The 22,131-nt window shown below is 32.6% G+C and overlaps 1 protein-coding gene across 1 annotated transcript in view; it reads left to right on the top strand.

The window, feature by feature from the left end:
• LOC148284521 (protein Wnt-10a-like) overlaps positions 1-20,821 on the top strand; it is a 52,845-nt gene extending 32,024 nt beyond the window's left edge. Inside the window, exons 3-5 of the mRNA XM_088238889.1 lie at positions 947-1,224; positions 18,137-18,346; positions 19,521-20,821. Of these exons, the coding sequence (XP_088095015.1) occupies positions 947-1,224; positions 18,137-18,346; positions 19,521-19,862 (830 nt within the window). The 3' untranslated portion in view covers positions 19,863-20,821. The remainder of the gene's footprint in view (positions 1-946; positions 1,225-18,136; positions 18,347-19,520) is intronic.
• Positions 20,822-22,131: the final 1,310 nt, after the last annotated feature.

Genomic DNA, 22,131 nt, shown 5'->3' with positions numbered 1-22,131 from the left:
ATTAAAACATAAGCTTGTTTTCAAAACACGATAGTGGATTTTACTTCCTAGGGGGTTAATCAAGACGCTGCAGTATTAGCAGAAAACAAAAACAATCTTCAGAGAATGCTTTAGAGATTTCATCTTACTTCAAAAAAATACAATATGATGATCTTCGTCAGTAAAACAAAGTGCTTAACCATATCAAAGGAGCCACTCAGATGTAAACTGACCGTCGGCGTCAATAATGTACTTATTGAGCAAGTCATGTAGTTCACTCATTTTGGTGTAGAGATCTCCAGCAACAGTGACCTATAGAGCGAAGTACAAGCACATACTAACAAAGCCACGGCTATAACTGGCTGCTTGCGGGACACTTTATGTAGAAACAAACACATGCCAACCGAAAATAAGGTCAGGATATATAAGACATGCGTCTGACCCATCATGACCTGCGGAATGGAAGTGAGAGTCGACACCAGCAGGACAAAAAGCTTTCTCAGAGAAGCAGAAGTGAGAACCCTAGGCTCCATCTCAGGCAGAACTCTTATATATCGGATCGGAAATGAAACGATAAGGTCTGTCTGTGGTGTTGAAGACATAGAGAGGTGGGAAAGAAACAGAAGGCGCTTGTGAAGACCATGTGGACGGCATAGAAGAAACGAGGCTTGCGAAAATCATTCAGTCTGAAAACCCCCGCAGCAGAAGACTACCAGAAAGACCGCTAAAACGATGGAGGGACGGCTGATGGTATTATCCTAGCACAGCCCACCATCACAAGCAGGTCATACGACCTAAACCAAGAGGAAGAAGTAAAAGAAGATGGAGAACTTGCAGGATAACTTTTTAATATAAAAAAACGAAAGAATCCTTCATCAAAATGTTAATGAAAAGTACTCATGAATAAATGTGTTTTTATTCCAATTATTATTATCAGTATATTAATGTGAGTTTTGTATGATTCCAGGGTACAGAGAATCCGCCTTCGTGTACGCCCTGACCGCCGCCGGCGTGGCGCACTCCGTGTCGCGCGCGTGCGCGCAGGGCGAGCTGCTGGCGTGCGGCTGCGACCCGGCGGCCAGCCGCGGCGGGCCGCGTCCGCCCGCCGGCCGCTGGAAGTGGGGCGGCTGCTCGCACAACCTGCACTACGGCGTGGCCTTCTCGCGCACCTTCCTGGACGCGCGGGAGACGGCGGGCGACCTCCACTCCAAGGTCAACCTGCACAACAACGAAGCTGGAAGACTGGTGAGCAAAATCAATACCTAATTTTTTTTTAAATATTTTTTTTATTATTAATAAAACATATAACACAAAAATTATATATTTTACTCCCAGGAGTTATAAGAAACTCATTTGGGACCGTAAATAAGAAAAAAAAAATTGACAATACATAACATCATACAAATTAATACATCCGAAATAAAAAGAAAACATTATTGTATAAGAAACATAAAACACCATCTCATGTAAACTACATTAATAATTATCAATATCAAAAAGATTTAAGAAATATTTTTTAATTACGACACTTCTGGATTTTTCATTAAGTTTTTTATGTCTTAGCTCATCAGGCAGTTTATTATATTCGAAATGGCCAATATTTTCCAAGGACCTACTGCCAAACTTTGTTGAGCAAAACTTAGACACATGAAGATTCCTTGAATAACGCGTATTGTAATTATGAATATTATGACCAAATGTGTGTTTTAAATTTGAATGAGCAGAAAAGTTGATGATATTTAAAATAGTATTAGTTATGTCATGCAGTGGCATTACCTTGAAAGGAAGTATCTTTGTTTGTCGGTAGATATCCTTGACATGGGAATCCTGTTTAAGTCCAAGAATGTTACAATGAGGAAATTCAGCGTTTTTAAAATTTTGTTTATAGACTATCAACTAAGTAAAAAAAGTATATATTTATTTATTTGGTTGTTTGGGGGTTTAAAGACCATGGCTTTAGGGCGTGAACTAATGCACAGGATTCGGTTACAATAGATCTACCGTATCGCAGTGAAGTCAGAAGGTTGTTTGACTCCAGCTCCCATTTATAAGAATTTAAATAATCTCTCAAATCTCAGATTATTTCCTATTGAAAAAAATATTTCCAGATTCAGTGCTGCAGAACAGTATTTATTTTTTATTTTTTTTATTATATTGAAAACATATTATACATAATTATATACAATATTCCCAAGGAGTTTTTTTAAAAAAAAAACTCATTTAGGGACATACAGATAACAATTTTTTTAAAGACGTTTTTAAATTTTAAACTATTATATTATTTACAAAAGCAGAAAAATTTAAATTATGATATACTACAAATTAAAAAGGGTATGAAAAATACTTGAAAATAACAAAATAAACAGAATACTAGGCATGGAAATAAATTCAAAATAATGTTTACATTATGCAATCTGGGAAAGAAAATTGAAAAAGTTTAAAAATTACATGTATGTATATATACATACTGAACTAGTACAAAATAAAATCTTTTTTTTTTAATTAACAAAATATGCGCACACCCAATACAGGTTAATTTTTTTTTATCAAAAACGTATTGAAATTATATATACAAGCCAAAAAAAGTATATAAAAAGAAAAAAAACACAAATAACATTTAAATAGTATTAAAAATTACATATACAAGCAAAAACGGTAAAATATTAAAAGGTATATGTTCAAGATGCGCATTCTCTATAAACTAACATTATTTATTCAAAGTACTTCTGGAAAAAATAATTCTTCAATTCGCACGTCCTGTTTCTATATTTTGAAATAGGTACTTTAAATTTTTGTGGCAATTTATTAAATTCCTTGAAACCTATGTATTGTAAAGATCTAGTACCAAACTTCGTAGACTTCACAGATCCAATATATATATTGTTTTTTGATCGAGTACTGTACCGATGGATGTCTCCAATGAAAACTGGCTTTATGTTACTGTGCATTGAGTCGAGAGTAGTATTAATGATAGTGTCAGTTATCTCGAAATAGGAAAGCATGCTAAAAGGCATGATTTTTGTTTCAAAATAAATGTCCCTTACATGAGTATCATACGGTAGGTGAAACACATTTCTGATCGCTCTATTCTGAATAATCTGCACCTCAGAAATTTTGCTCTTAGTTGCAAAACCCCAAACACAGCATAGGTATGATAAATGCGAATGGACCATAGAAAAATAGATTGCTCGAAGCAGCGAAACTGGAAGCATTCTCTGAAATCTGTACAGTATTCCAGCTACAGGGACAATCTTTCCTTTCACGTGCTCAACATGTTCATTCCAAGTAAGCTGCGAGTCCACTAACAGTCCCAAGTACTTAGTGCTATTTTTTTTCTCCAGACGATCATCACCAATAAAGACATCAATAGATTCATTACTCTTGTTTCCAAATAGAAGGTAGTGAGTCTTTTTTGCATTCAAGCTCAATTTAATAATTTAAAATACATATAATAATTTGTTACCCACTAAGTCTAAAGACTTTTCAGTGGGACATTTTTTAAATATTTTATGACAGGTTTAGTTTACATTATTTTATTTATATTGTGCAAATTTATTTATTTACAGGCATTATAAAGTATTTAGAGGATATTTCTTCAGCTCTTTTTTTTTTTCATTTGAAGATCTTTCATGTTAATGATGGTTTGTGGGAGATCATTGAACAACCTTGGAATAACGCAATTTAATGATCGCTATCCGAAGTGATTTGTAATTCGAGGAACGATCAGGGAGCCCTTAGTTTTTAATCTAGTGTTGTGAGAGTGGGAAACTCTTTTTCAATATTCCGGATCAACAAAGTGATCTACAATCAATTTGTAGTCACAACGTTGTTTTACCGGCAGGACATTACAGAATTTTAAATATACACCTTCGCCCATATGTTTCGCTTCACGGATTATGCTATCCGGTACAATCGCCCTTAACAGTCTCACCTAAATATCATAAATTTTACTTAGATGAGACTGGAAGGTGAGACCCCAGACACGCACTCCGTAAGATATAATCGATTCAATGAGCGAGGTATATATGTATCTTAACGTTTTAAAGGTAGTAAGCTTTTGATTTCATAAATCAACTTTAATTGTACTCTTCATTTAATTCTGTATAACATGCTGCAAATCTGCTAATACTTGGCAGGGTCGTTAATTTGTTAATTAACGTGCCTTATTGCGACTGAAATTACGGTAAATTAGAAATTCAATTCCGCAGCAGGCAAAAAGTACCTGTCTCAAGATCGTTGAACCTTTCAACCGCAGAATGTGATATAAGTAAGCCTACACTTTGTGTATTGAGCCGGCTGCGGCTGTGTGATGCTCTTCGCTTTTGATCATAATTAGCCCATCGAATAGAATCACACCTCATTCATTACGATGTTCCCATGCAATTTGGTCGTAAAGCAAACCTGGAATGATGTTAATAAACCGGTGAATGATGAAAAAGACATTGAAGATGAAACGTTTCAAAGGAAACACCTTTTCGAGCTACTAATTGGCTAATATTCAACGGAATAAAGGATTTTCAGTCAACAGGAGGAGATCTGATACGAAGCCTAATTCTCAAAACGACCTTTCACTGCTTCTGTTGGATGCTCGATACCTTCGACCTCGGGACTGTAAACAAGGCCTGCCCTCTCGCGATACGCGTGTTCGAAGAAAACAGGGAACGTTTGATTTTAGGTAAACTAATTGACGTTATGGTTTTGAGTGTCAATCCTGGAATTAATGAAAGGAGTAAGGACTTACGGTTTCCTCCCTTTGGCACTGGTCCAGAAAGACACCGTTATCGTTTGTACTGGTCACTTTGCACGTTTTCTTGTATGTTGGTGATTCGAAATCACTGTCACGCTCGCGGTACGGTTTTCGCTGTTGTTCGCGGTACGGTTTTTTGTTGTGTTGTCACGCGTTGCTTTCTTGACTCGCCGTCAGGGAGGAGTAGGTACATTGGGATTCGAAACAAGGACCACCGGAATCAAAGGAAGGGCTTGACACTTGAATAAAAGAAAATGAATCCGAAACAGCTTCTTTCGAGGAATTCTATAATAATTTTAGGCTTTTCAAGTGAAAATGGTTGCAAATCACTGTACATAAAATGCTATATTGGAATTACTGAATTGTATCGGTTGAAGTTCATTGTGATGCAAAAACACTCATCTGCGCTATCTGTCGCTAAATGAAAAAGTACAGTAGTTTTTTTAATTTTTATTTGTTAATAGACTATTGTCGAATATACAGATCTGGTGGCTTCTAAAAAGAATTTCAAGGCTTTTAAAAAGTTTTGTAATCATTTCGGCGAATCGATCATGTCCAATCAATTTAATCCCAGTCAGTGAAGAATTCACTTCCCTCTCTTCTCAATCCAATGAAGTACATATTATGTACTTCTGGATTACTTTCTTTCAGCACAAAGATGCTAAGGCTACCAGATTTCAGAGAGCTCCTTCGGGCAGCTTTTCTCGTTTGACAACGAGCAAATTTTCCGTGTATGTGGGCACCGCCAAGGAGACTTATGTCCTCAGATGCGGTGTGCGGTATGTGGTGGGTAAGCTGTTAATAGACTTTTAAACGAAGACATATTTTTTTCAATTCTTATGTACCGTGTTTTTAGCGCTATGTTTTTTTTAAGTTTTGTATTTCTGAAATTATTACTCCGCGTGAGGCGTCTCAAGTTCTCTTCCGGTTCTTCTCGGTCAGTTCTGCCGATTGGTCCGTTGACTTGCTATAAACCAGAAATCTTTCGCAACTCTCTTGTCGTTCGAAGAAATTCGTTTTCAACAAAATATTTTTATTATTTTTCCGTACATTTTCGAGAAACTTTGCCGAACAATTTAATGCTTTAATTTTTACCGCGCGTAAGAAAATATTTTTTTAATGAAAATTATATACGATCGACAAAATATTTCGCCGTCCGTAATTTATTATCGGCATACCATGACACGTTACGCGTTTGCTTACCATAACGGCAATCATAAATTTTTTCTTATTTATGCCAAACTGTCTGCGAGCTGGCAATAATTTTCAAAGTTTAATATTAAAATTATATACACACTTAAGTCAATCACATTCGGAGAATGAATAAACGTAAAAATACTCGAAATGGAACGAAAACGAAGTGTGGAATGGCAACAAATATAAACACAATAACGAGGCCCTTTACTCTATACTTATGATATAAAAAAATGTTTTAAATATTTTAATTACATCTGTTTTTCTGATGACATAAAAATTTACGCCTGTTTTTCTCACCCTGACTGCACAAAAACGCAAGAAGATCTCGACAGACTTTTTCAGTTTGGTGAGCAAAATTTACTGGAACTTAATATAAGTAAATGTCACTCAACAATGTTTGAGTATGTCTAAATGCTTGCAGACTGACTGGATTTCTCCCTAGGAAATTATTCATTTAAAAAAAAAAATCAACAGAGAGGGAAAAAAATTTTGAGAAGGGAATATGGAATTCTAGGCATTTACAGGGCTTATGATGTTCAAACATGGGCAGAATGGTGAATGTTACACAGTGTGTAAAGGGGCCACTCAAACCAGCCAATGACAAGTCATAAGCCCTGTAAAAATGCCTAGACTTCCATATTCCCTTCTCGAAAATGTTTTCCCTCTCTTTCAAAATAAATTTAAACATGAATTACCCCTAGGGAGGAAATCCAGCCAGTCTGCAAGCATTTGGACATACTCAAACATTGTTGAATTACTACCTGGTAAGAAAAGAAGAAGTATAAAAATTGGAAAATTGTTTTCAGGCGTTGCCTAGTAGATGATTTGGTTCAGCCGGATGAATCTCACCCACGTGATAAAGGTTTCAGCTCTTTCACTTCACAAAGTCAACAGATGGAAGAGTTGAGGAGATGTGGATGTTCAAACATGGGCAGAATGGTGAATGTTACACAGTGTAGAAAGTGGCCACTTAACCAGCCAATGACCGGTCGTAAGCCCTCTAAATGCCTAGACTTCCATATTCCCTTCGCAAAAAGGTTTTCCTTCTCTGTTGAATAAATTTAAATAAGTAAATGTCGCTCATTTTGTATTTCGCGCAAACAAACGACGCGTCGAAAATTCAAAATGGCTTTATCCCACTGAGTTTCTCCAGGGTATGCTTGGTTACGGCAGTTTGAAGACTAGAAGGAATGTGTATTTAACAACGCACTTCTTTCGATTGTTGCGCGGTATTATTGACAACCCTGAAATTATGCGGAGCATTGGCTTTTATGTTCCTGATAATTACCTTAGACAGCGTCAACATAGACTGTTTCACATTCCTATATATAGGACCAACCTGCCCATGGTTATGCCTGTTGAAAGGGCTATCTCTATGTTGAACAATATCACTTTGGACATTGACATTTTTCACGTCTCTGAGGGAGTTTTTCGTTACAAGATTCTCTTACTTTTTTAACATATTATTTTTTAGATATTATGTATACTAATGTGTTTTTTTTATATATACCTAATTTTACCTAATTATTTCTATATGTATGAATTAAGATATTTTATTTTGTAATGTACATATATATGAATAAATAAATGAAATGAAAAAAATGAAATAATATGTATTTTAATTTTTTAAATACCGTATTATTTTTTGAGGCAATTCTACAAATTTCCACGGTGATTTTACAGTTAAAAAATTGTTTAAGGAAGCTGGTAATTTCTGATTACCTGGGAATAGGTAGGCCATTTTATTTAAGATTAAATTTATAAACATAGCCATATTATTGAGTAGGAAACTCCTTGATGAGTTTTCGAATGTTTGAGTTTACTGTTTGCCAATTTTGATGTGCCATATATTTGTATTTTAAAAATTATTTTCTATGTTTCTCATCCTATATTTCTGGTGATACTCTCATGTGCCTGTGTCAACTAATTGCTTGTCCCAACTCAACACAGGACTTTTTGTCCCATGGAGTTGGAACTTATGTCTCAAATAATGTACAATAAACTTATGTACGTAATTAAATAAATAAATATATAACTTTTTCTTATTGTTTAATTAAGAACACATTATTTTTTTAAGCAGGAAAAAGTCACTTTCACAACATCAAAAATAAATATAAACTTAAAATTCCATTAACCAAAAAAACATTCGTTTGAAGAGGGCCCAAACGCATGGCCGCAAAAATATATAATAAACTTCCAAAAACAGTAAGCGAAATCAATTATACTAAAGGGTTTACAAAAGCGTTAAAAACAGTTTTTAATTAATAAATGTTCATACAATATTAAGGAATAAATATAAATTTGATGATAAATGAGTTAAAAATCCTAACATACAGACAAATGATATTTTAGAATATCATGATATTTGTGTACAAATCTCTAAACTCTAAAGAAAACACAGAATTTCGGAAAAAATGTCAAAACCAATTAAAGCATGATTGTGATACACGAGATAAGGAAAAAATCTAATCGACTCCCATTAGAAAAAAAGTTCAACAATTTTTTTTTAAACCAGAAAAAAAATATGAGAAAAAACATTTATGAAAAACAAAATTCAAACTTAATCCTCAGAACCTCCTTAGAACAGGTTTTCCTAGTGAGGAGACTTTTGAATATAGAATATTTTATGAAGTAAATAAATTTAAAAAAATGTTAAAACTTATTATATGTTAAACAGTTTATAAATTATATTAAAAATGTTATGTTACTATCAAAGCACACATAAAAATGTGTTTATGTGTGTCCTACCTCATGATTCTAAATATTTTTAAAAATTTTAATGTAAATATTGTACGCACGGGGTATCATAATTAATTTATAATACAACTTTTCACTTCATTTTGTTGGACTGTAAGAGATTACCAGTGACTATAAGTCCGCCATTAAACCAGAATATGGTACACTATAAGTGTGTGCCTTTGTTTTCTTAGATCTTTTGTAGGTACCAAAATCAGATCTATTATTATTAAATAGCGAATGTGCTTTTTTACATAGAAAAGTAAAAATTGTATCTTTTGTCAGCTTGGCTAAATTTTCATGTATTAATTGTACAGAGAACAAAATTTCTAATTCTGCCTCGTTTTTAGTTATATGAATAAATGCGCATGGAATTTTGCTCAATTAAAATATTTTTGAAAGTTAAGTATACTATAAATGTCAACTATTTATTACAATATTAAATTTACTGTATATATACATATATGTACTTTTGTACCACAATAGGAGGCCCAATTACAGCACAGAACACCCAGGCTTAAGAAAAACCATATTGAATGTTTGTGTTCTCACCGGGAATCGAACCCGGAACCTTCTGTTTGTGTTTCTTACAATATAAATTGTACTTTTTTCGCAGAAATAATAATAGGTTGATTTTAACCAATTTTATTTGAAAAGTATGGCATGCTGCCATCTGTGAAAGGGACGTAAAAGCACTGGAAACGTTTTCTAATAACGTTTGAATTATACCTGCTATTACCAGCTCACGTTTCCTTAGAAAGTCACTAATAAATATAAATTTTCCGCAATATTAATTTCGGGTTGTCTAGATCTTACGTGGTATTTTCTCGGAAATACTTAAAAATTTTAGTTTGCATTACTGACAACCTCACTAACACGCCTAATAACTGATCACAAAAGGTTACTTTGTAAAGGTCACACGTAGCCAAAGTAATTGGCCACATAATTACATATTATGCATGGCGATTAAGTGATATTTAAATTTATGAATTGTACAAATAGCGTTGGAATATTCGCAGTTTATCTACTGATAATATGTCTACGGCTATAAAACAGCTAAATTATAATTTCGTTCCTATTCATTTTACCGAGAAATAAAAAAAAGGTAGACCATATCCCGTCTAGTTTGACTTAATTATTTTATCTATATGACGTATTTAAATTGCCATATGTGAGGTACTTATATTTATTACGAATCAATGAACACACACAAATTAACGATGTCTGTTTGGTGGTTCGAAGAATCAATTATAACATTAATAGTAATAATATTCCTTTCCGAAATAATTATTTAGTGCGTATTTTAATTTCCGAACTGTTGGAACTGTAGATGTGACCATAAAAAGATAAACATACCAATATTTTGCAAACTGTAGACAAAAAAAATTATATCACGTATTCATGTTAATAGAATTAATTTTGTCGGGTTGTGGTCCCGTGGCTAGCGTTGCGGACTCACGGATCAGAGGTCTGAGGTTCGAGCCCCCCTCTACCCCAACTTGATTTCCATTTTCTAATAGTGAGTTATTTACAACTCGTTGAAAATTGAAATATTTGGGCAAATTATAAGAGCGCTAATATTTCTTTCTAAAAATAAAAAAAATCAAACATTTTCCGTCAACATCCAAATAGCTATTTTGTTATGAATTATTCCGAAACTGATCTATCAATTTACTTAACCTAGTAAATGCTTTTGCATAAAACCTTCGCAATCTAAATGAAATTATTTTCATTGAAATTTATAATCAGCATAGGCGTAAGATAATGATACAAAATCAAAAACATGAGCACCGTATTTTGCAGACGATAAGACGCCTCGGACCATAAGACGCACCTCAATTTTTGGATGAATTTTCAGAGTAAAAATGTCAAAATATGGTCCGATTAATTCGGTAAATATAAAAATCGCACCAACCTTCTTTTTTTGGCTTTCTGGTGGAGATTTAAATATATAAAAGTAATCCTTTTTAAAAATCAATATCTTTACATCTACAAAATAACAGTCAAGGTTAAAAACAGTAAGAATTGTATTTCATTCGTTTATAAATAAATATTGCATCAAAACATATTATTTACGTGAATTTATAAAAGAACGCATTATTTTGTACTCCATTAATACAAAAACTCTAAGCTACTTCCTTATTTTTTACACTTATAACATCTTACATCTGAAAATCAGTTTGAGTTAAATTAAAAATATAAAGTACAATTAAATTTAAAAAAATAGTACTGCAATACCATATTTTTTACAAAATTTAAAGATCGCCTTCACCATCATTATACTCGTATGTAAAGCGAATGTTATGATTATGAGATTGATACATTTTTTAAATATTACAATTATTCTATTCAAAAATTATGCTGAACCACAATGTCACTTGAACTGGCAGCATTTTTAGTGATCTATACGAATTTGTAAGATAAAACTACGCTAAATAAAAGTGATTTAATGGTTATTTTTATTATTCGTTTCTTTCAAATACAAGACCCCGAGTACTTAAATGGCACATCACATGTATTTTATTTATTTATTTATTATTTCACGTTTAACATAAAACTTTTTTTTAAATATGGATACTTCACTGGGCACAACCCGTGTCGAGGCATTCATTTACATGATTTAATATATTTTACTTATAGTGTCTAAAAAATATATATATAAAATACATATAAAATATTACAAATTCACATTTAAATCCACACAGATATATATACATATATAATAGTAAGAGAGAGAAAAAAATAAAAAAGAAAGAAAAAGAAAACAACATTATATTATTAGTACGGCTTACACATTTAACTACTGTGCAGACATTAGGTCAAGTAACAAGCTACTGTCAGCTTCATATCCAGCTATAATATTTAAATTAATAATTTTTCAATGTCTGGAAATATTTTTAAAGTGTATTTTTGTAATTGAAATTCTACGTAAATATTTGTATGGAAAAATAAACAAATAAAGAAAATAATAATAATAATACATTCTGTCAGCATAGCCTAGATAAAAGTAATTAATATTACGTTTATCACTTAGGCACTGTTGGGAGAAAAATTATACGTAAATGGAAATTTAAGAATAAATTAATACTAACAGTTAATACAACAATTTTCAAATACAAAAAATAAATAAAAACATGTTGATGGAACGCAAAAATTAAGTGAAAAAATTCTAAATATTTAAAAAGAGTAAACGCATTTGAAAGCATTTTTTTTAAATACAAAAGATATTGTATGTAACGTTATTATTTTATTTTTGGATGTAAGAAAACTAAAACGAAAAAAATAAAAATTTAACGAATTAACACAATTTTCAATGATATGAAAATAATAATTACGTTTCCATGACGTTAGGGGGGATGTTATGGATAAGGAAGGTTCTGCAGCGCAGATGAGGAAAACACCTTAACACATTCTATGGGAGTGTGATGCTTTGCATCACAAAAAAGCCTCATCCTCAGGGGACCACTGGTTAAACCTGACTTTATTAAAAAGCTCGCTCCCTATTTAATAGCCAGATACTTTACGGATCTGGGCTTGGAGGTGGAGATTAAGCAAAATATAAGCAAAAAAACTCTCTCCTTCCACACAGTAGCCGGGGTCTTTATAGACCTGGGCTTGGAAGGCGAGAACTATTCACGGGGACCCATCACAATAGATCTTCACAGGTCGCAGTGACGTCAGGAGCCCCCACCTCTAAAAATAACAATAAGGGATAAAGAAAGATTAGGATTTGGATAAGGATAACATAGGAAGAGGAAGATAGAAAAAGTAGATTTTTATTTAGAAACTGTCTACCAAGAACTAGTCTCTGTCACCCATGAAATATAAAAAAAGGGTACTATATGTATAAAAGAATTAAACTCTTGATACAAACACTCAATAAACAAAATAACAATACTCAAATTGTTTGCAAAAAGTTTTATTTTAAATGCATTTATATTAGTAGGCTCCAATGTCCTCATTTCACGGTAAAGCACAGACAGCCGCATCACGTAAATTACAGCTTTCGAGTGCATTACTGTAATTTGTAAGTTCACCTTTCTCACCTGTAAATCACGTCGTGTGTTGATCGTCTTGTGTGTATTATTTAGTGGGTCGGCCGTGGCTGTTGCAGTGGCTCGGAGCGTGACGGAGCCTCGCTTGGGTCCTCCCCGCACTAATTATTCCAACACCCGCCTGATGGGTCCAGACCACCCACACTATGTGGTCAGAGGTAGAATGTTCATTCGTTTTGACCCCTTTCAATACGTTTCACGTCCTTTATTAAAACATTTTATGAACCCTAAATATGCATAAATATACTTCATCGTGTGAACGTGAGCGCTTCAATAAGGGTTATTAAAAATAATTGTTATGATTATACCTAGATCATCGTGAATCTCAAAGCATACGGTATTATACCTTTTTTAATTGATTTATTTGAAATGCGTTTTCATAATTTGATATTTTACTTTTTTGTGACAATATTTTTTTATTCATAAATTTCATAAAAGGTACATGTTTTTTTTAATCTATACATATCTACTTTTACACATCTAGTAAATGTTATCACTGTAACTCTCCAAAAAAGAGACTAACTCTTGTGCTTGGAGAGTGGCTTACACTGTTGTAGTTGTTTATTGTTTATTACAAGAGTTTATATAATTTTTAATACGAGTACATGAGAAAAAAATAAAAACATAGGAAATATAAAGAGAAAACATAAAACAATAATACATTCATACTTATTAAAATTTAATGTAGTTTTTAAGTTTAAAATTTATTTATTGATATATTATTTTTAATAGTTTTAAGTTCATTGGGAAGATTTTTTTTTTTTCACCTCTGAAGACAAAGCTATTTTGACCATGACTTGTGTGGAATTTAGAAATTTTAATATTATGTTGGTATCTGAGTGACTTATTTATTTAAAATTCTTCTATTTTTTCTTTTTTATATATTTGTATGATAGAATTTATTTTATAAAGAGTGTCTACTGTATGAACCTTACATATTTTAAATAGACTTTCCGTATTGAATGTTGAGGGTTTCTTTAGAATTACTTTAATAATTAATCTTTGTCCTATTTTAAGAGGGTTAAATATATTGGCGTATGAACCACCCCACCCAACAATACCATATAGTAACAAAAATTGTACAATTGAGTAAATTTATAATTTATAAATTTGGTGTTTTTATTTGTTTTTTGTACTTGTTATTTGTATTAAGATTTCTCAATTTTTTACAATTATTTAATTTTTTATTTATTGTATTATGTTGTTTTGCATTTTTTTGTTTATTTTTTATAATATTTTGTTAACTTGCCAAACACAAGAACCAGTCTCTTTTTTGGCAAGTTCACCCTTAATTGTTCCATTTTTTACTGCGTGTTTTGTTTTTTTACGCTAATAAAGGTTTTTATTTTAAAAAATAATTTATAGTACATATTTTAAATTATTATTTCAAATGAGATAAAAACTTCCTATTAGTAAGTTTTTTAACTATTATAGGCCAGAAGTCATACATGGGTTAGATTATAGCACAATATTCGAGATTGAAAAAATCGAACCAGGAACCCTCCCTCCCCGTGTGAGAAGCAAGCGTTTTCGTCATTATACCACTAAAACCTCTAACTTTATGCTGGAGAATTATTTTATATACATATGTGTAATTTTTTTGAAATTTCCTATGATTAATAAATTTGATTTTATATCATTACTTTAACAATCACATTAATATGTGTTAATACGTTAACTAGTATTTAATGTATAGGATTGTCCAATTTTGCATTTTTAAATTAAAAATGAAAATATCAGCGCATCTTACGCAAAACGTTCCACATAAGAACTAATTTTCTTTCCGATAATTACTAAAATATGTTCATTTTAAATCATTTTAACTTTAAAATTTATTAAAATTTTCAAGTCTGCAATCTACTCAGAAAATAAATATTCCTAACTCCGCAGTTTTAAGGTTTAAAATTAAATCGAAGGGACTCGTAATTCAGAAACATGAATATTTATAAGCTTCTTAAAATTAATATATTATTTATCTTGAAACTTGAAACCTTACGCACAAAAACTCGCATTATGTAATGCATTTGATAATATTATTTATGACATTACTCCTGGAATACAGCAACATGCATATCATGCAAAATATGAAAGATGAACAACAAAATTCCTTTACACGCGGTGATGTAACGTCGTGTTACCACAAGCAAAAGACGGAATATTCTGAAGTTGAGCCATTTTAAAAAGAAAAAAACATGAAGATATGCTGTCAAATATTCCTTTTTCATAATTTATAAAAATTATAGTATACTTAAGGCCTGTTACAGCAAAATAAATTAAAAACCATAAATACGCTGGTCATATAACTAGCGTGCACTCCCGTCTACTGTCAACAACCTGCTGATTGAACGAATTTATTATTTTGTTTTTGTCCCTTTCACACAAACACCGACCATAGAACAGCATCTCTATCTTCTTTGTTATAAAATCTATTCCCGTGCTCTTTCTTACACAGTAAAACAAATTTATTGTGGTATAAGAATCACATTCATTCGTATAATTATTTTCCGCATAGCAAGGATAATATTTTTTGTATTAAAATCCAGCATGTTTGTACAAATTTTACTTTTCAAATCAAATGTAAAAATGTCCGTTTGAAGATTACAAAAATACGATTCCATAATTCAAATAAATAAGAGAGATATATTTAGTCTGTTGTCCGATGTAGACTCGTGTTACATCATGGCCACACAAGAGTTAATGGATAAAAAGTCCAAAGAGTTTTAAAAATGTAAAGATTAAATAAACTAAAACATTGACAAATTAAAAAATCACTTTATATTTTGGCTCTAATAAGCACGTAAAAGCAATACAAATTTACGGAAGACAAAATCAAATTAAATGAAACGATCACTTGGGAAAACGGTTTGGTGGTATGGAACATATGGATGATAGAGAAATTGTTTAACACATCGTAACTTGAATGGAAATATGGGTAGAGGAACTAAGGAATACTTTGTAAAGAATAAAGATATAAGCATGTGGAATTAAATTCTCTCTGACAACCTCTATAAAAATACATATGTGACCATGTTGGTAGCATTAGTGAGTGAGAACTTTCAAATTTAAATTAAGGTTTGGTAAATCGATAAATTATAAACGATTTTTATTTTTTTATTTACAAAAATCAGCAGATTGAAGAATTAATAATACATATAATTGATAATGTGAAATTAGATATTACACAATGCATAAATTACAATATTTTATTTTTGTGTACTATTTATGAAAATTAAACTAAAAGGACAACTATAATTAATATACTACTTCTTTCTTCCGTTTTCTAGAAAAAGGATTTTATTTTTTTTGAGAGATCATTCTTTTATTACTTAATACTTACTTTTTAGCATATCGTATTATACCAATGTGGTAAAACGTGAGGATGTAAAAAAGTATTTTCAGAAGCCTCGTGAATAAATGAATGTAAAATTAGTACTGTCAAATCTCTGCTTACCAATGCTGATACATTATGATGTAATTGGCTTCACGCCTCTCGACGAGTGTGGCCATACAATGAAGATAGATTAATCGTGCCGAATCAGCCAGCACGTTCCTTCTCGATAAATCACGGCGGCCTCAAATTTCGTCCATAGCGACCCATCCTAATATTTATCCGTACTCTAAACAAATGTTCTTCGGATGTAATGTCCTCGCTCTTATTCGTAAGTGTCGAGGCATCCATCATCTTCCGGGCCTCCCTCGGCCTCCCTCGGCCTCCCTCGGCCTCTCCCGTGTCGCGCCCGCCCGGTAGACCTAATGATGTTTTTAATGGGCTCTCTTTGAGCGGCTCAAAAGGACGTTGTCGGAATCAAAATTCGTTATTGAACAAGAGGAAGTTCCTTGTATCTTGTACGAGTAAGTTGTGTGATGATGGTGAATGACGTTCATTAGTGATTGACGTCATTGAGAATTGTTTGAGTTGTACGCACTTAAATTTGCGTTTGTGCTAACTTTTATTCAATATTAATAAATTATACAAACGTCATTTAATTAACTACCAAAACTGGATATTGTATACTTGAATGTGTATATTTATTTATTCATATTTATTTCCATTATAAACGATGGTCAATATTAAAAATAATGTGACTTTACTCGTGCCGAGGACACTTTACAGTGTTTTATTTATTTTTTTACATTTAAAAATAAACAAAAAAGACTTAATAAACAGAGATAATTAACAAAATGTTCATACAGTTTCCAACACTACGTATTTATGTTTATAAATAAGTTATTTAAATCTATATTATGTATATTACAAAACGCACAATGAAAAAACAAAAACATAATTTAAGCTATACATTTGTGGAGCAATTCATTCAATATTGGTTTGGGCGAATGAGACCACCCATTTTACTTTTACCTTTTATGTACATAAATATAATGAATTTCTTATGATTGATAGAAATTTCAAGAATAATTTTAAGCCTAGACTACTAAAAAATGATTTTATACATGATGTTTTAACGGTTATTGTTACAAAAACATATCCATGAATAACATATTTTACTCCCAAGAGTTATAAAAAAAACTAATTATAGACGGTACATCAAAAGAAAACATTTGTGACAATATGTAATATCAGTTCATACAATTTAATATAAGTAGTAAGAAACATATTTGAAACCGATTGTACACTATTTATAGAAATTATGTTTTAAACTACCGCTGTCATAAAGATTCAAGTAAAAAAAAATAATTGCTACACTTTACACTTTTCGTTTTTTTGTTCATTGGGCAGTTTATTGAGTTGGGAGCGACCAATATTTTCCAGAGACTTTTTTCCGAATTTCGTTGAGCGAATTTAGATACAAAAAGATTTTTTGAGTTTCGTGTTTAGTGGTTATGAATATCATGATTAAATGTATATTTTAAAAATGTGTTATTAGAAAAGTTTATGATTTTTAAATGTAAATTTCAAGTGTGGTATTGGGTTTCTTTTATATCTAAACCAATGTCGGATTCTTTTCACTTCTGCCAAGGATCCTCAGAGTCGATGTGTGCCCGTAGCAATGGCACCCCTTCAATAAGCTAGCTTTTATTTTTATTTTATTTTGTAGGTAAATACGCGAGATAAAAATGTTTTTTACGGACGCGAGAGCGTTTGGAATATCATCCCAGGGCTGGTATTCTGAACGGGATTGCGCGCAAAGAGATCGCTCTGTTAGCGTGTATTTAGTACGTAAATACGCGTTAAAAATGCGTTTTCTACGCGCGTTTATGAGTTTAGAACACCACTCCTAACTTAAATTTATTTAATGTGACACATTTCCCATGTCTCCCTAGATTATGATATTACCATACCTACTCTAATAGGGAAATGTCGCGATGTTCTTTTACAATTTTTAATGAATTAATTGATTGTGTCGGTCTTGCGTATTGCCCGATGTTCAGGAAATTATTAATTATGTGTCTTTTTCTCTAGGCAGTGGCAAACAACATGGAAGTGCGGTGCAAGTGCCACGGCATGTCGGGGTCGTGCCAGATACGCACGTGTTGGCGTGCCGCGCCCGCCTTACGCCCCCGTGGGCCGCGTGTGCGCCGGCCGTCTCGCGGCGCGCTGTGCTCTGCTCGTTGGCCGCACCAACGGGCGGCGCGGACGGCCCGGCAGCTCCAGGGGCCGGGGGCGTATAGAGTCCCACTGGAGCGATAGGGTAGGACCCCAAGTTTATTATCACTCCCTTATCATCAATGGATGGTGCATAGGGCACTGTATTGATACACCAATGGCAGCGTCATTCTTGCTTCTTTTTTTTTCTACGTTCCAGATTTTATTCCTTGTCGACGTGAAATTGTTGTTTTAAATACTACTTGTGACGGTATGTGGAAGGTGATATTTACTGCGTTTTATTTTTCTATAATATATAGTAAAATTTTATATTTGATATTATTTCTGTGTTATGTATGTTATTATATTATCTATTTTACAGGTTTATTCATTTAACTTCTTATACAGAATAACAATTTCCTCCAACCAAATAATTAGATGAAAAATTAATGGGAGTACACATTTTTTTAAAAACTCTTAAAAAATTTTGCGAATGTGAATAATCCGTTTGTGCGCGATGATGTAACATCGCGTTACCACAAGCAAAAGACAGAATATTCTAATGGTCAGACATTTAAAAAAAAAAACCTTATGTGTAAAAATTCCTTTTTAATAATAATAATTTAGCTCTGCCAAACATTATTATTCCTATATAGGGCGGAAGCTTTTCAAAAAAATTAAGGATTAATTAAAGAAAAGCTTCCTGACATAATTAACATTAACCGTATTTTATTTTATTTATTAAAAGAAAACAACAGCCATTATTACCAAAAAATTAATATTTACAAATAAACCAAAGTTATAGGTCAATTATAGTTTTCTATACATTACTTAATACAATGTCAAAAAAAGAAGAAGAAAAGAGTATCGCTAAAAAGCCATTCCGCATCATTCCACAAGTAAAAAAAAATAAAAATATTACAATAATAAAGAAATAAAAGTTTTTTTTTGTTTTTTGTTATTTGGAAAATAAAGATGTATGCATTTGTGCCCATATATATCAAATTATTGATTTTGTGTTTTTTTTTTATAAGTGTTACATTTTCTTCATTTTTTAAATTGTTTTTTTTTATTATTTATTTTTTTATTTTGTTATGCATTTTTGTTTCTTTTTAATATTATTTTTTAAACTTGCCAAACACAAGAGCCAGACTCTTTTTTGGCAAGTTCAACCTCAACCTCAATTTTTTTATTGTATGTATTGTTTTTTATGCTAATAAAGGTTTTTATTTTAAAAAAATATATATATATATATATACAGTTGGAAGATAAAATGTACTGTACTATCTTGATCGAAACTGTTTTTCAATCGCAGTGGCTTCCGCCCAAGAAGTGGCGCGACCAGTCCGCCGAGCTGCTGTACTACGAGCGCAGCCCCAGCTACTGCGAGCGCGAGCCGGCGCTGGAGGTGGCCGGCACGGCGGGCCGCCGCTGCGCGCGCTCGCGCAGCGCGCCCGGATCGTGCGCCGCGCTGTGCTGCGGCCGCGGGCACGACCTGCTGCGCGCGCGCCGCTCGCAGCGCTGCCGCTGCCGCTTCCGCTGGTGCTGCCGCGTGGAGTGCGACACGTGCGAGCGCGAGGAGTGGGTCGCCGTGTGCAAGTAGAAAGGGACGTCGGGAGTCGCCCTGTGTTCGAAGATATACGATTTTAGTAAATATTAGCATATATAAATCCCTTGCTGACTGACGTTTTTATGTCTGTAGCGAATAACCCACAACTGCATAATCCGGATTTACTACTTGTCCTCAAATTACATGTTTTTAATCCTCTATCTCGCGAGTGTAACAATAAGTTTTCACTTACCCATTTTCTAATGGCGAGTTATTTACGCTTCACCCTCAAAATGAAATATTTGGGTACATTATATTCTAAAAAAAATGCAAGTTATAAAGACAATACTAGAAACATCCCAAGAGGAGGTTTTACAACAATTGTTGCCTCAAATCATCTTTGTATATATCCCACCGCTTTTTTTTCACAAGAAAAGATATCGGGGAAATTAACAAAATAAAAAATGTTTTAAAGGTTTTTTACTAGGGGAATATCACATTTCGAACACCGATAATAATATGTGAAATGTATTTAAAAAAATTAATTGTATTTTCAAAATCAATAGGGATATTATGGAAATGAGTTTTATTCTTTTTTTTTAATGGCTAAAAAATACGTCTCCACAAAAAGCGACATGGTTGAACCTATACAATTTTTTGACGGCGTTCTATTTTCAATTTAAACGGTCACAAACAAATGTCAACATTTAGTCGTGGCGTATTAGGGACGTGGCCAATTCAATTAACCGTTTTCGCACGAATTTAAAATTACACATTGAAAAAAATTTGCTTCTAATAAGTACAAAAAAAAATCGAAAAAAGTAATCGGCAGTATTTAATAGACCCTTGTTAATTTATTAAAGTTATATTACCCTATACTTAATATTTTTCGATAGTGAAATATTGCAAAATAAAACTCTTTTTTAAACATTTTTATCGAACCCGGGACCTCAAGCACTGTAGGCACACGCTAACGACTAAACTACGAAGCGGACTTATCTGGTCTAAATTTCCTTCTTCCAGATTATTTAATACCTCAAAGTAACCATCAAGTCAAAACACTAGTCCAGGTTTCTGGTTCTATTTTACACAGAATCTGTATTGAACTGAACATGGACAATATTTTCTAGTAATGGAATATACACGTATGTTTCTTCTTCTTATAGCGTAGTCTTCAGCGCCGTATAATATGATGTTGTGAAAAAAAACATTTTAAAAGTATTTTAAAACATCAAAATGGGTTTTTTTCACCCCCATATTTTAAAAGTCAGGGGTGGTATCCTAGACGCAAAGCGCGTGTAGAAAACGCATTTTTAACGCGTATTTACGTAGTAAAAACACGCAAAAACAGCGAATACAGCCCTGGTCTCTGGACTGGTCTCTGAAGCGTTAAACTAATTAGCTTGCTTTTATGCAACAAATAATCGCAATATACTACAATAGGGAATATCACTTACTTCGTATATCGATTAAAATATATTAAATGATTTAGAAAACTTTATTGTATTTTCGAAATCAATATAGATATTGCGGAGAAATGTTTTCATACACAACTTTAATAAAGAAATTATTTAAAAAATATGTCCTTACCAAAACACGACATGTTTGACTTTGATAATTGTGACGTCGAGATTCGTGACGATGTTCTATTTAAATTTAAATGGTCTTGTGTTTGTACAAAGCTCAAAATTTACACGAATCGTGACGTATTAGAACCGTGGCCAATGCGATAGACCGTATTCGTGGGAATTCGAAATTCAAAATTTAAAACTATTATTTATGCTACTTATAAGTCGGCCTCGTGGTGTAATGGTCGGTGTAATGATCAGTGCATTTGCCTACGACGCAAGAGGTCTTAGGTTCGATTTCCGACATGGTTGATATGAAATATTATTTAAAAGAGTGTTTTTACACGAGAATATTTCATAGCCCCTAGACTGGTACCTGAAGCGTAAGACTGATCACCTTACCTTCATGTTACAAAAATGATCAAGATACGCTGCGATTGGTGTACCAATGCAGTCCCCTATGCACCATTAGGTACGGAAAGGGAATGATGATAATAAGTATGAATTATTTTTTTCATTGACAAAAGTAAAAAGTATAGTAAAGAGTATTTCATAGACCCTTATAAATTTAAAATTGTAAAAAAAATAAAAAATCCCTATTGATGCGGGTATTGATAAAGTTCCCTGTCCACTAAGTAGGCTCTAAAGCCAGCCAAAAATCATCTCATTTCGAACTGTAAAAAATAATCAAAGACCTTAATTTAGCATTTTACTTTGTGATTATTACTAAGTATAATATAATGAGCAAAACAACT

The sequence above is a fragment of the Micrasema longulum genome, unplaced genomic scaffold (assembly GCF_059751315.1).
Source record: "Micrasema longulum isolate JH-2025_06_02 unplaced genomic scaffold, ASM5975131v1 h1tg000113l, whole genome shotgun sequence".
Lineage (NCBI taxonomy): Eukaryota > Metazoa > Arthropoda > Insecta > Trichoptera > Brachycentridae > Micrasema > Micrasema longulum.
Note: the sequence above shows the minus strand (reverse complement) of the source record. Positions and strands in the feature narration are given on the sequence as shown.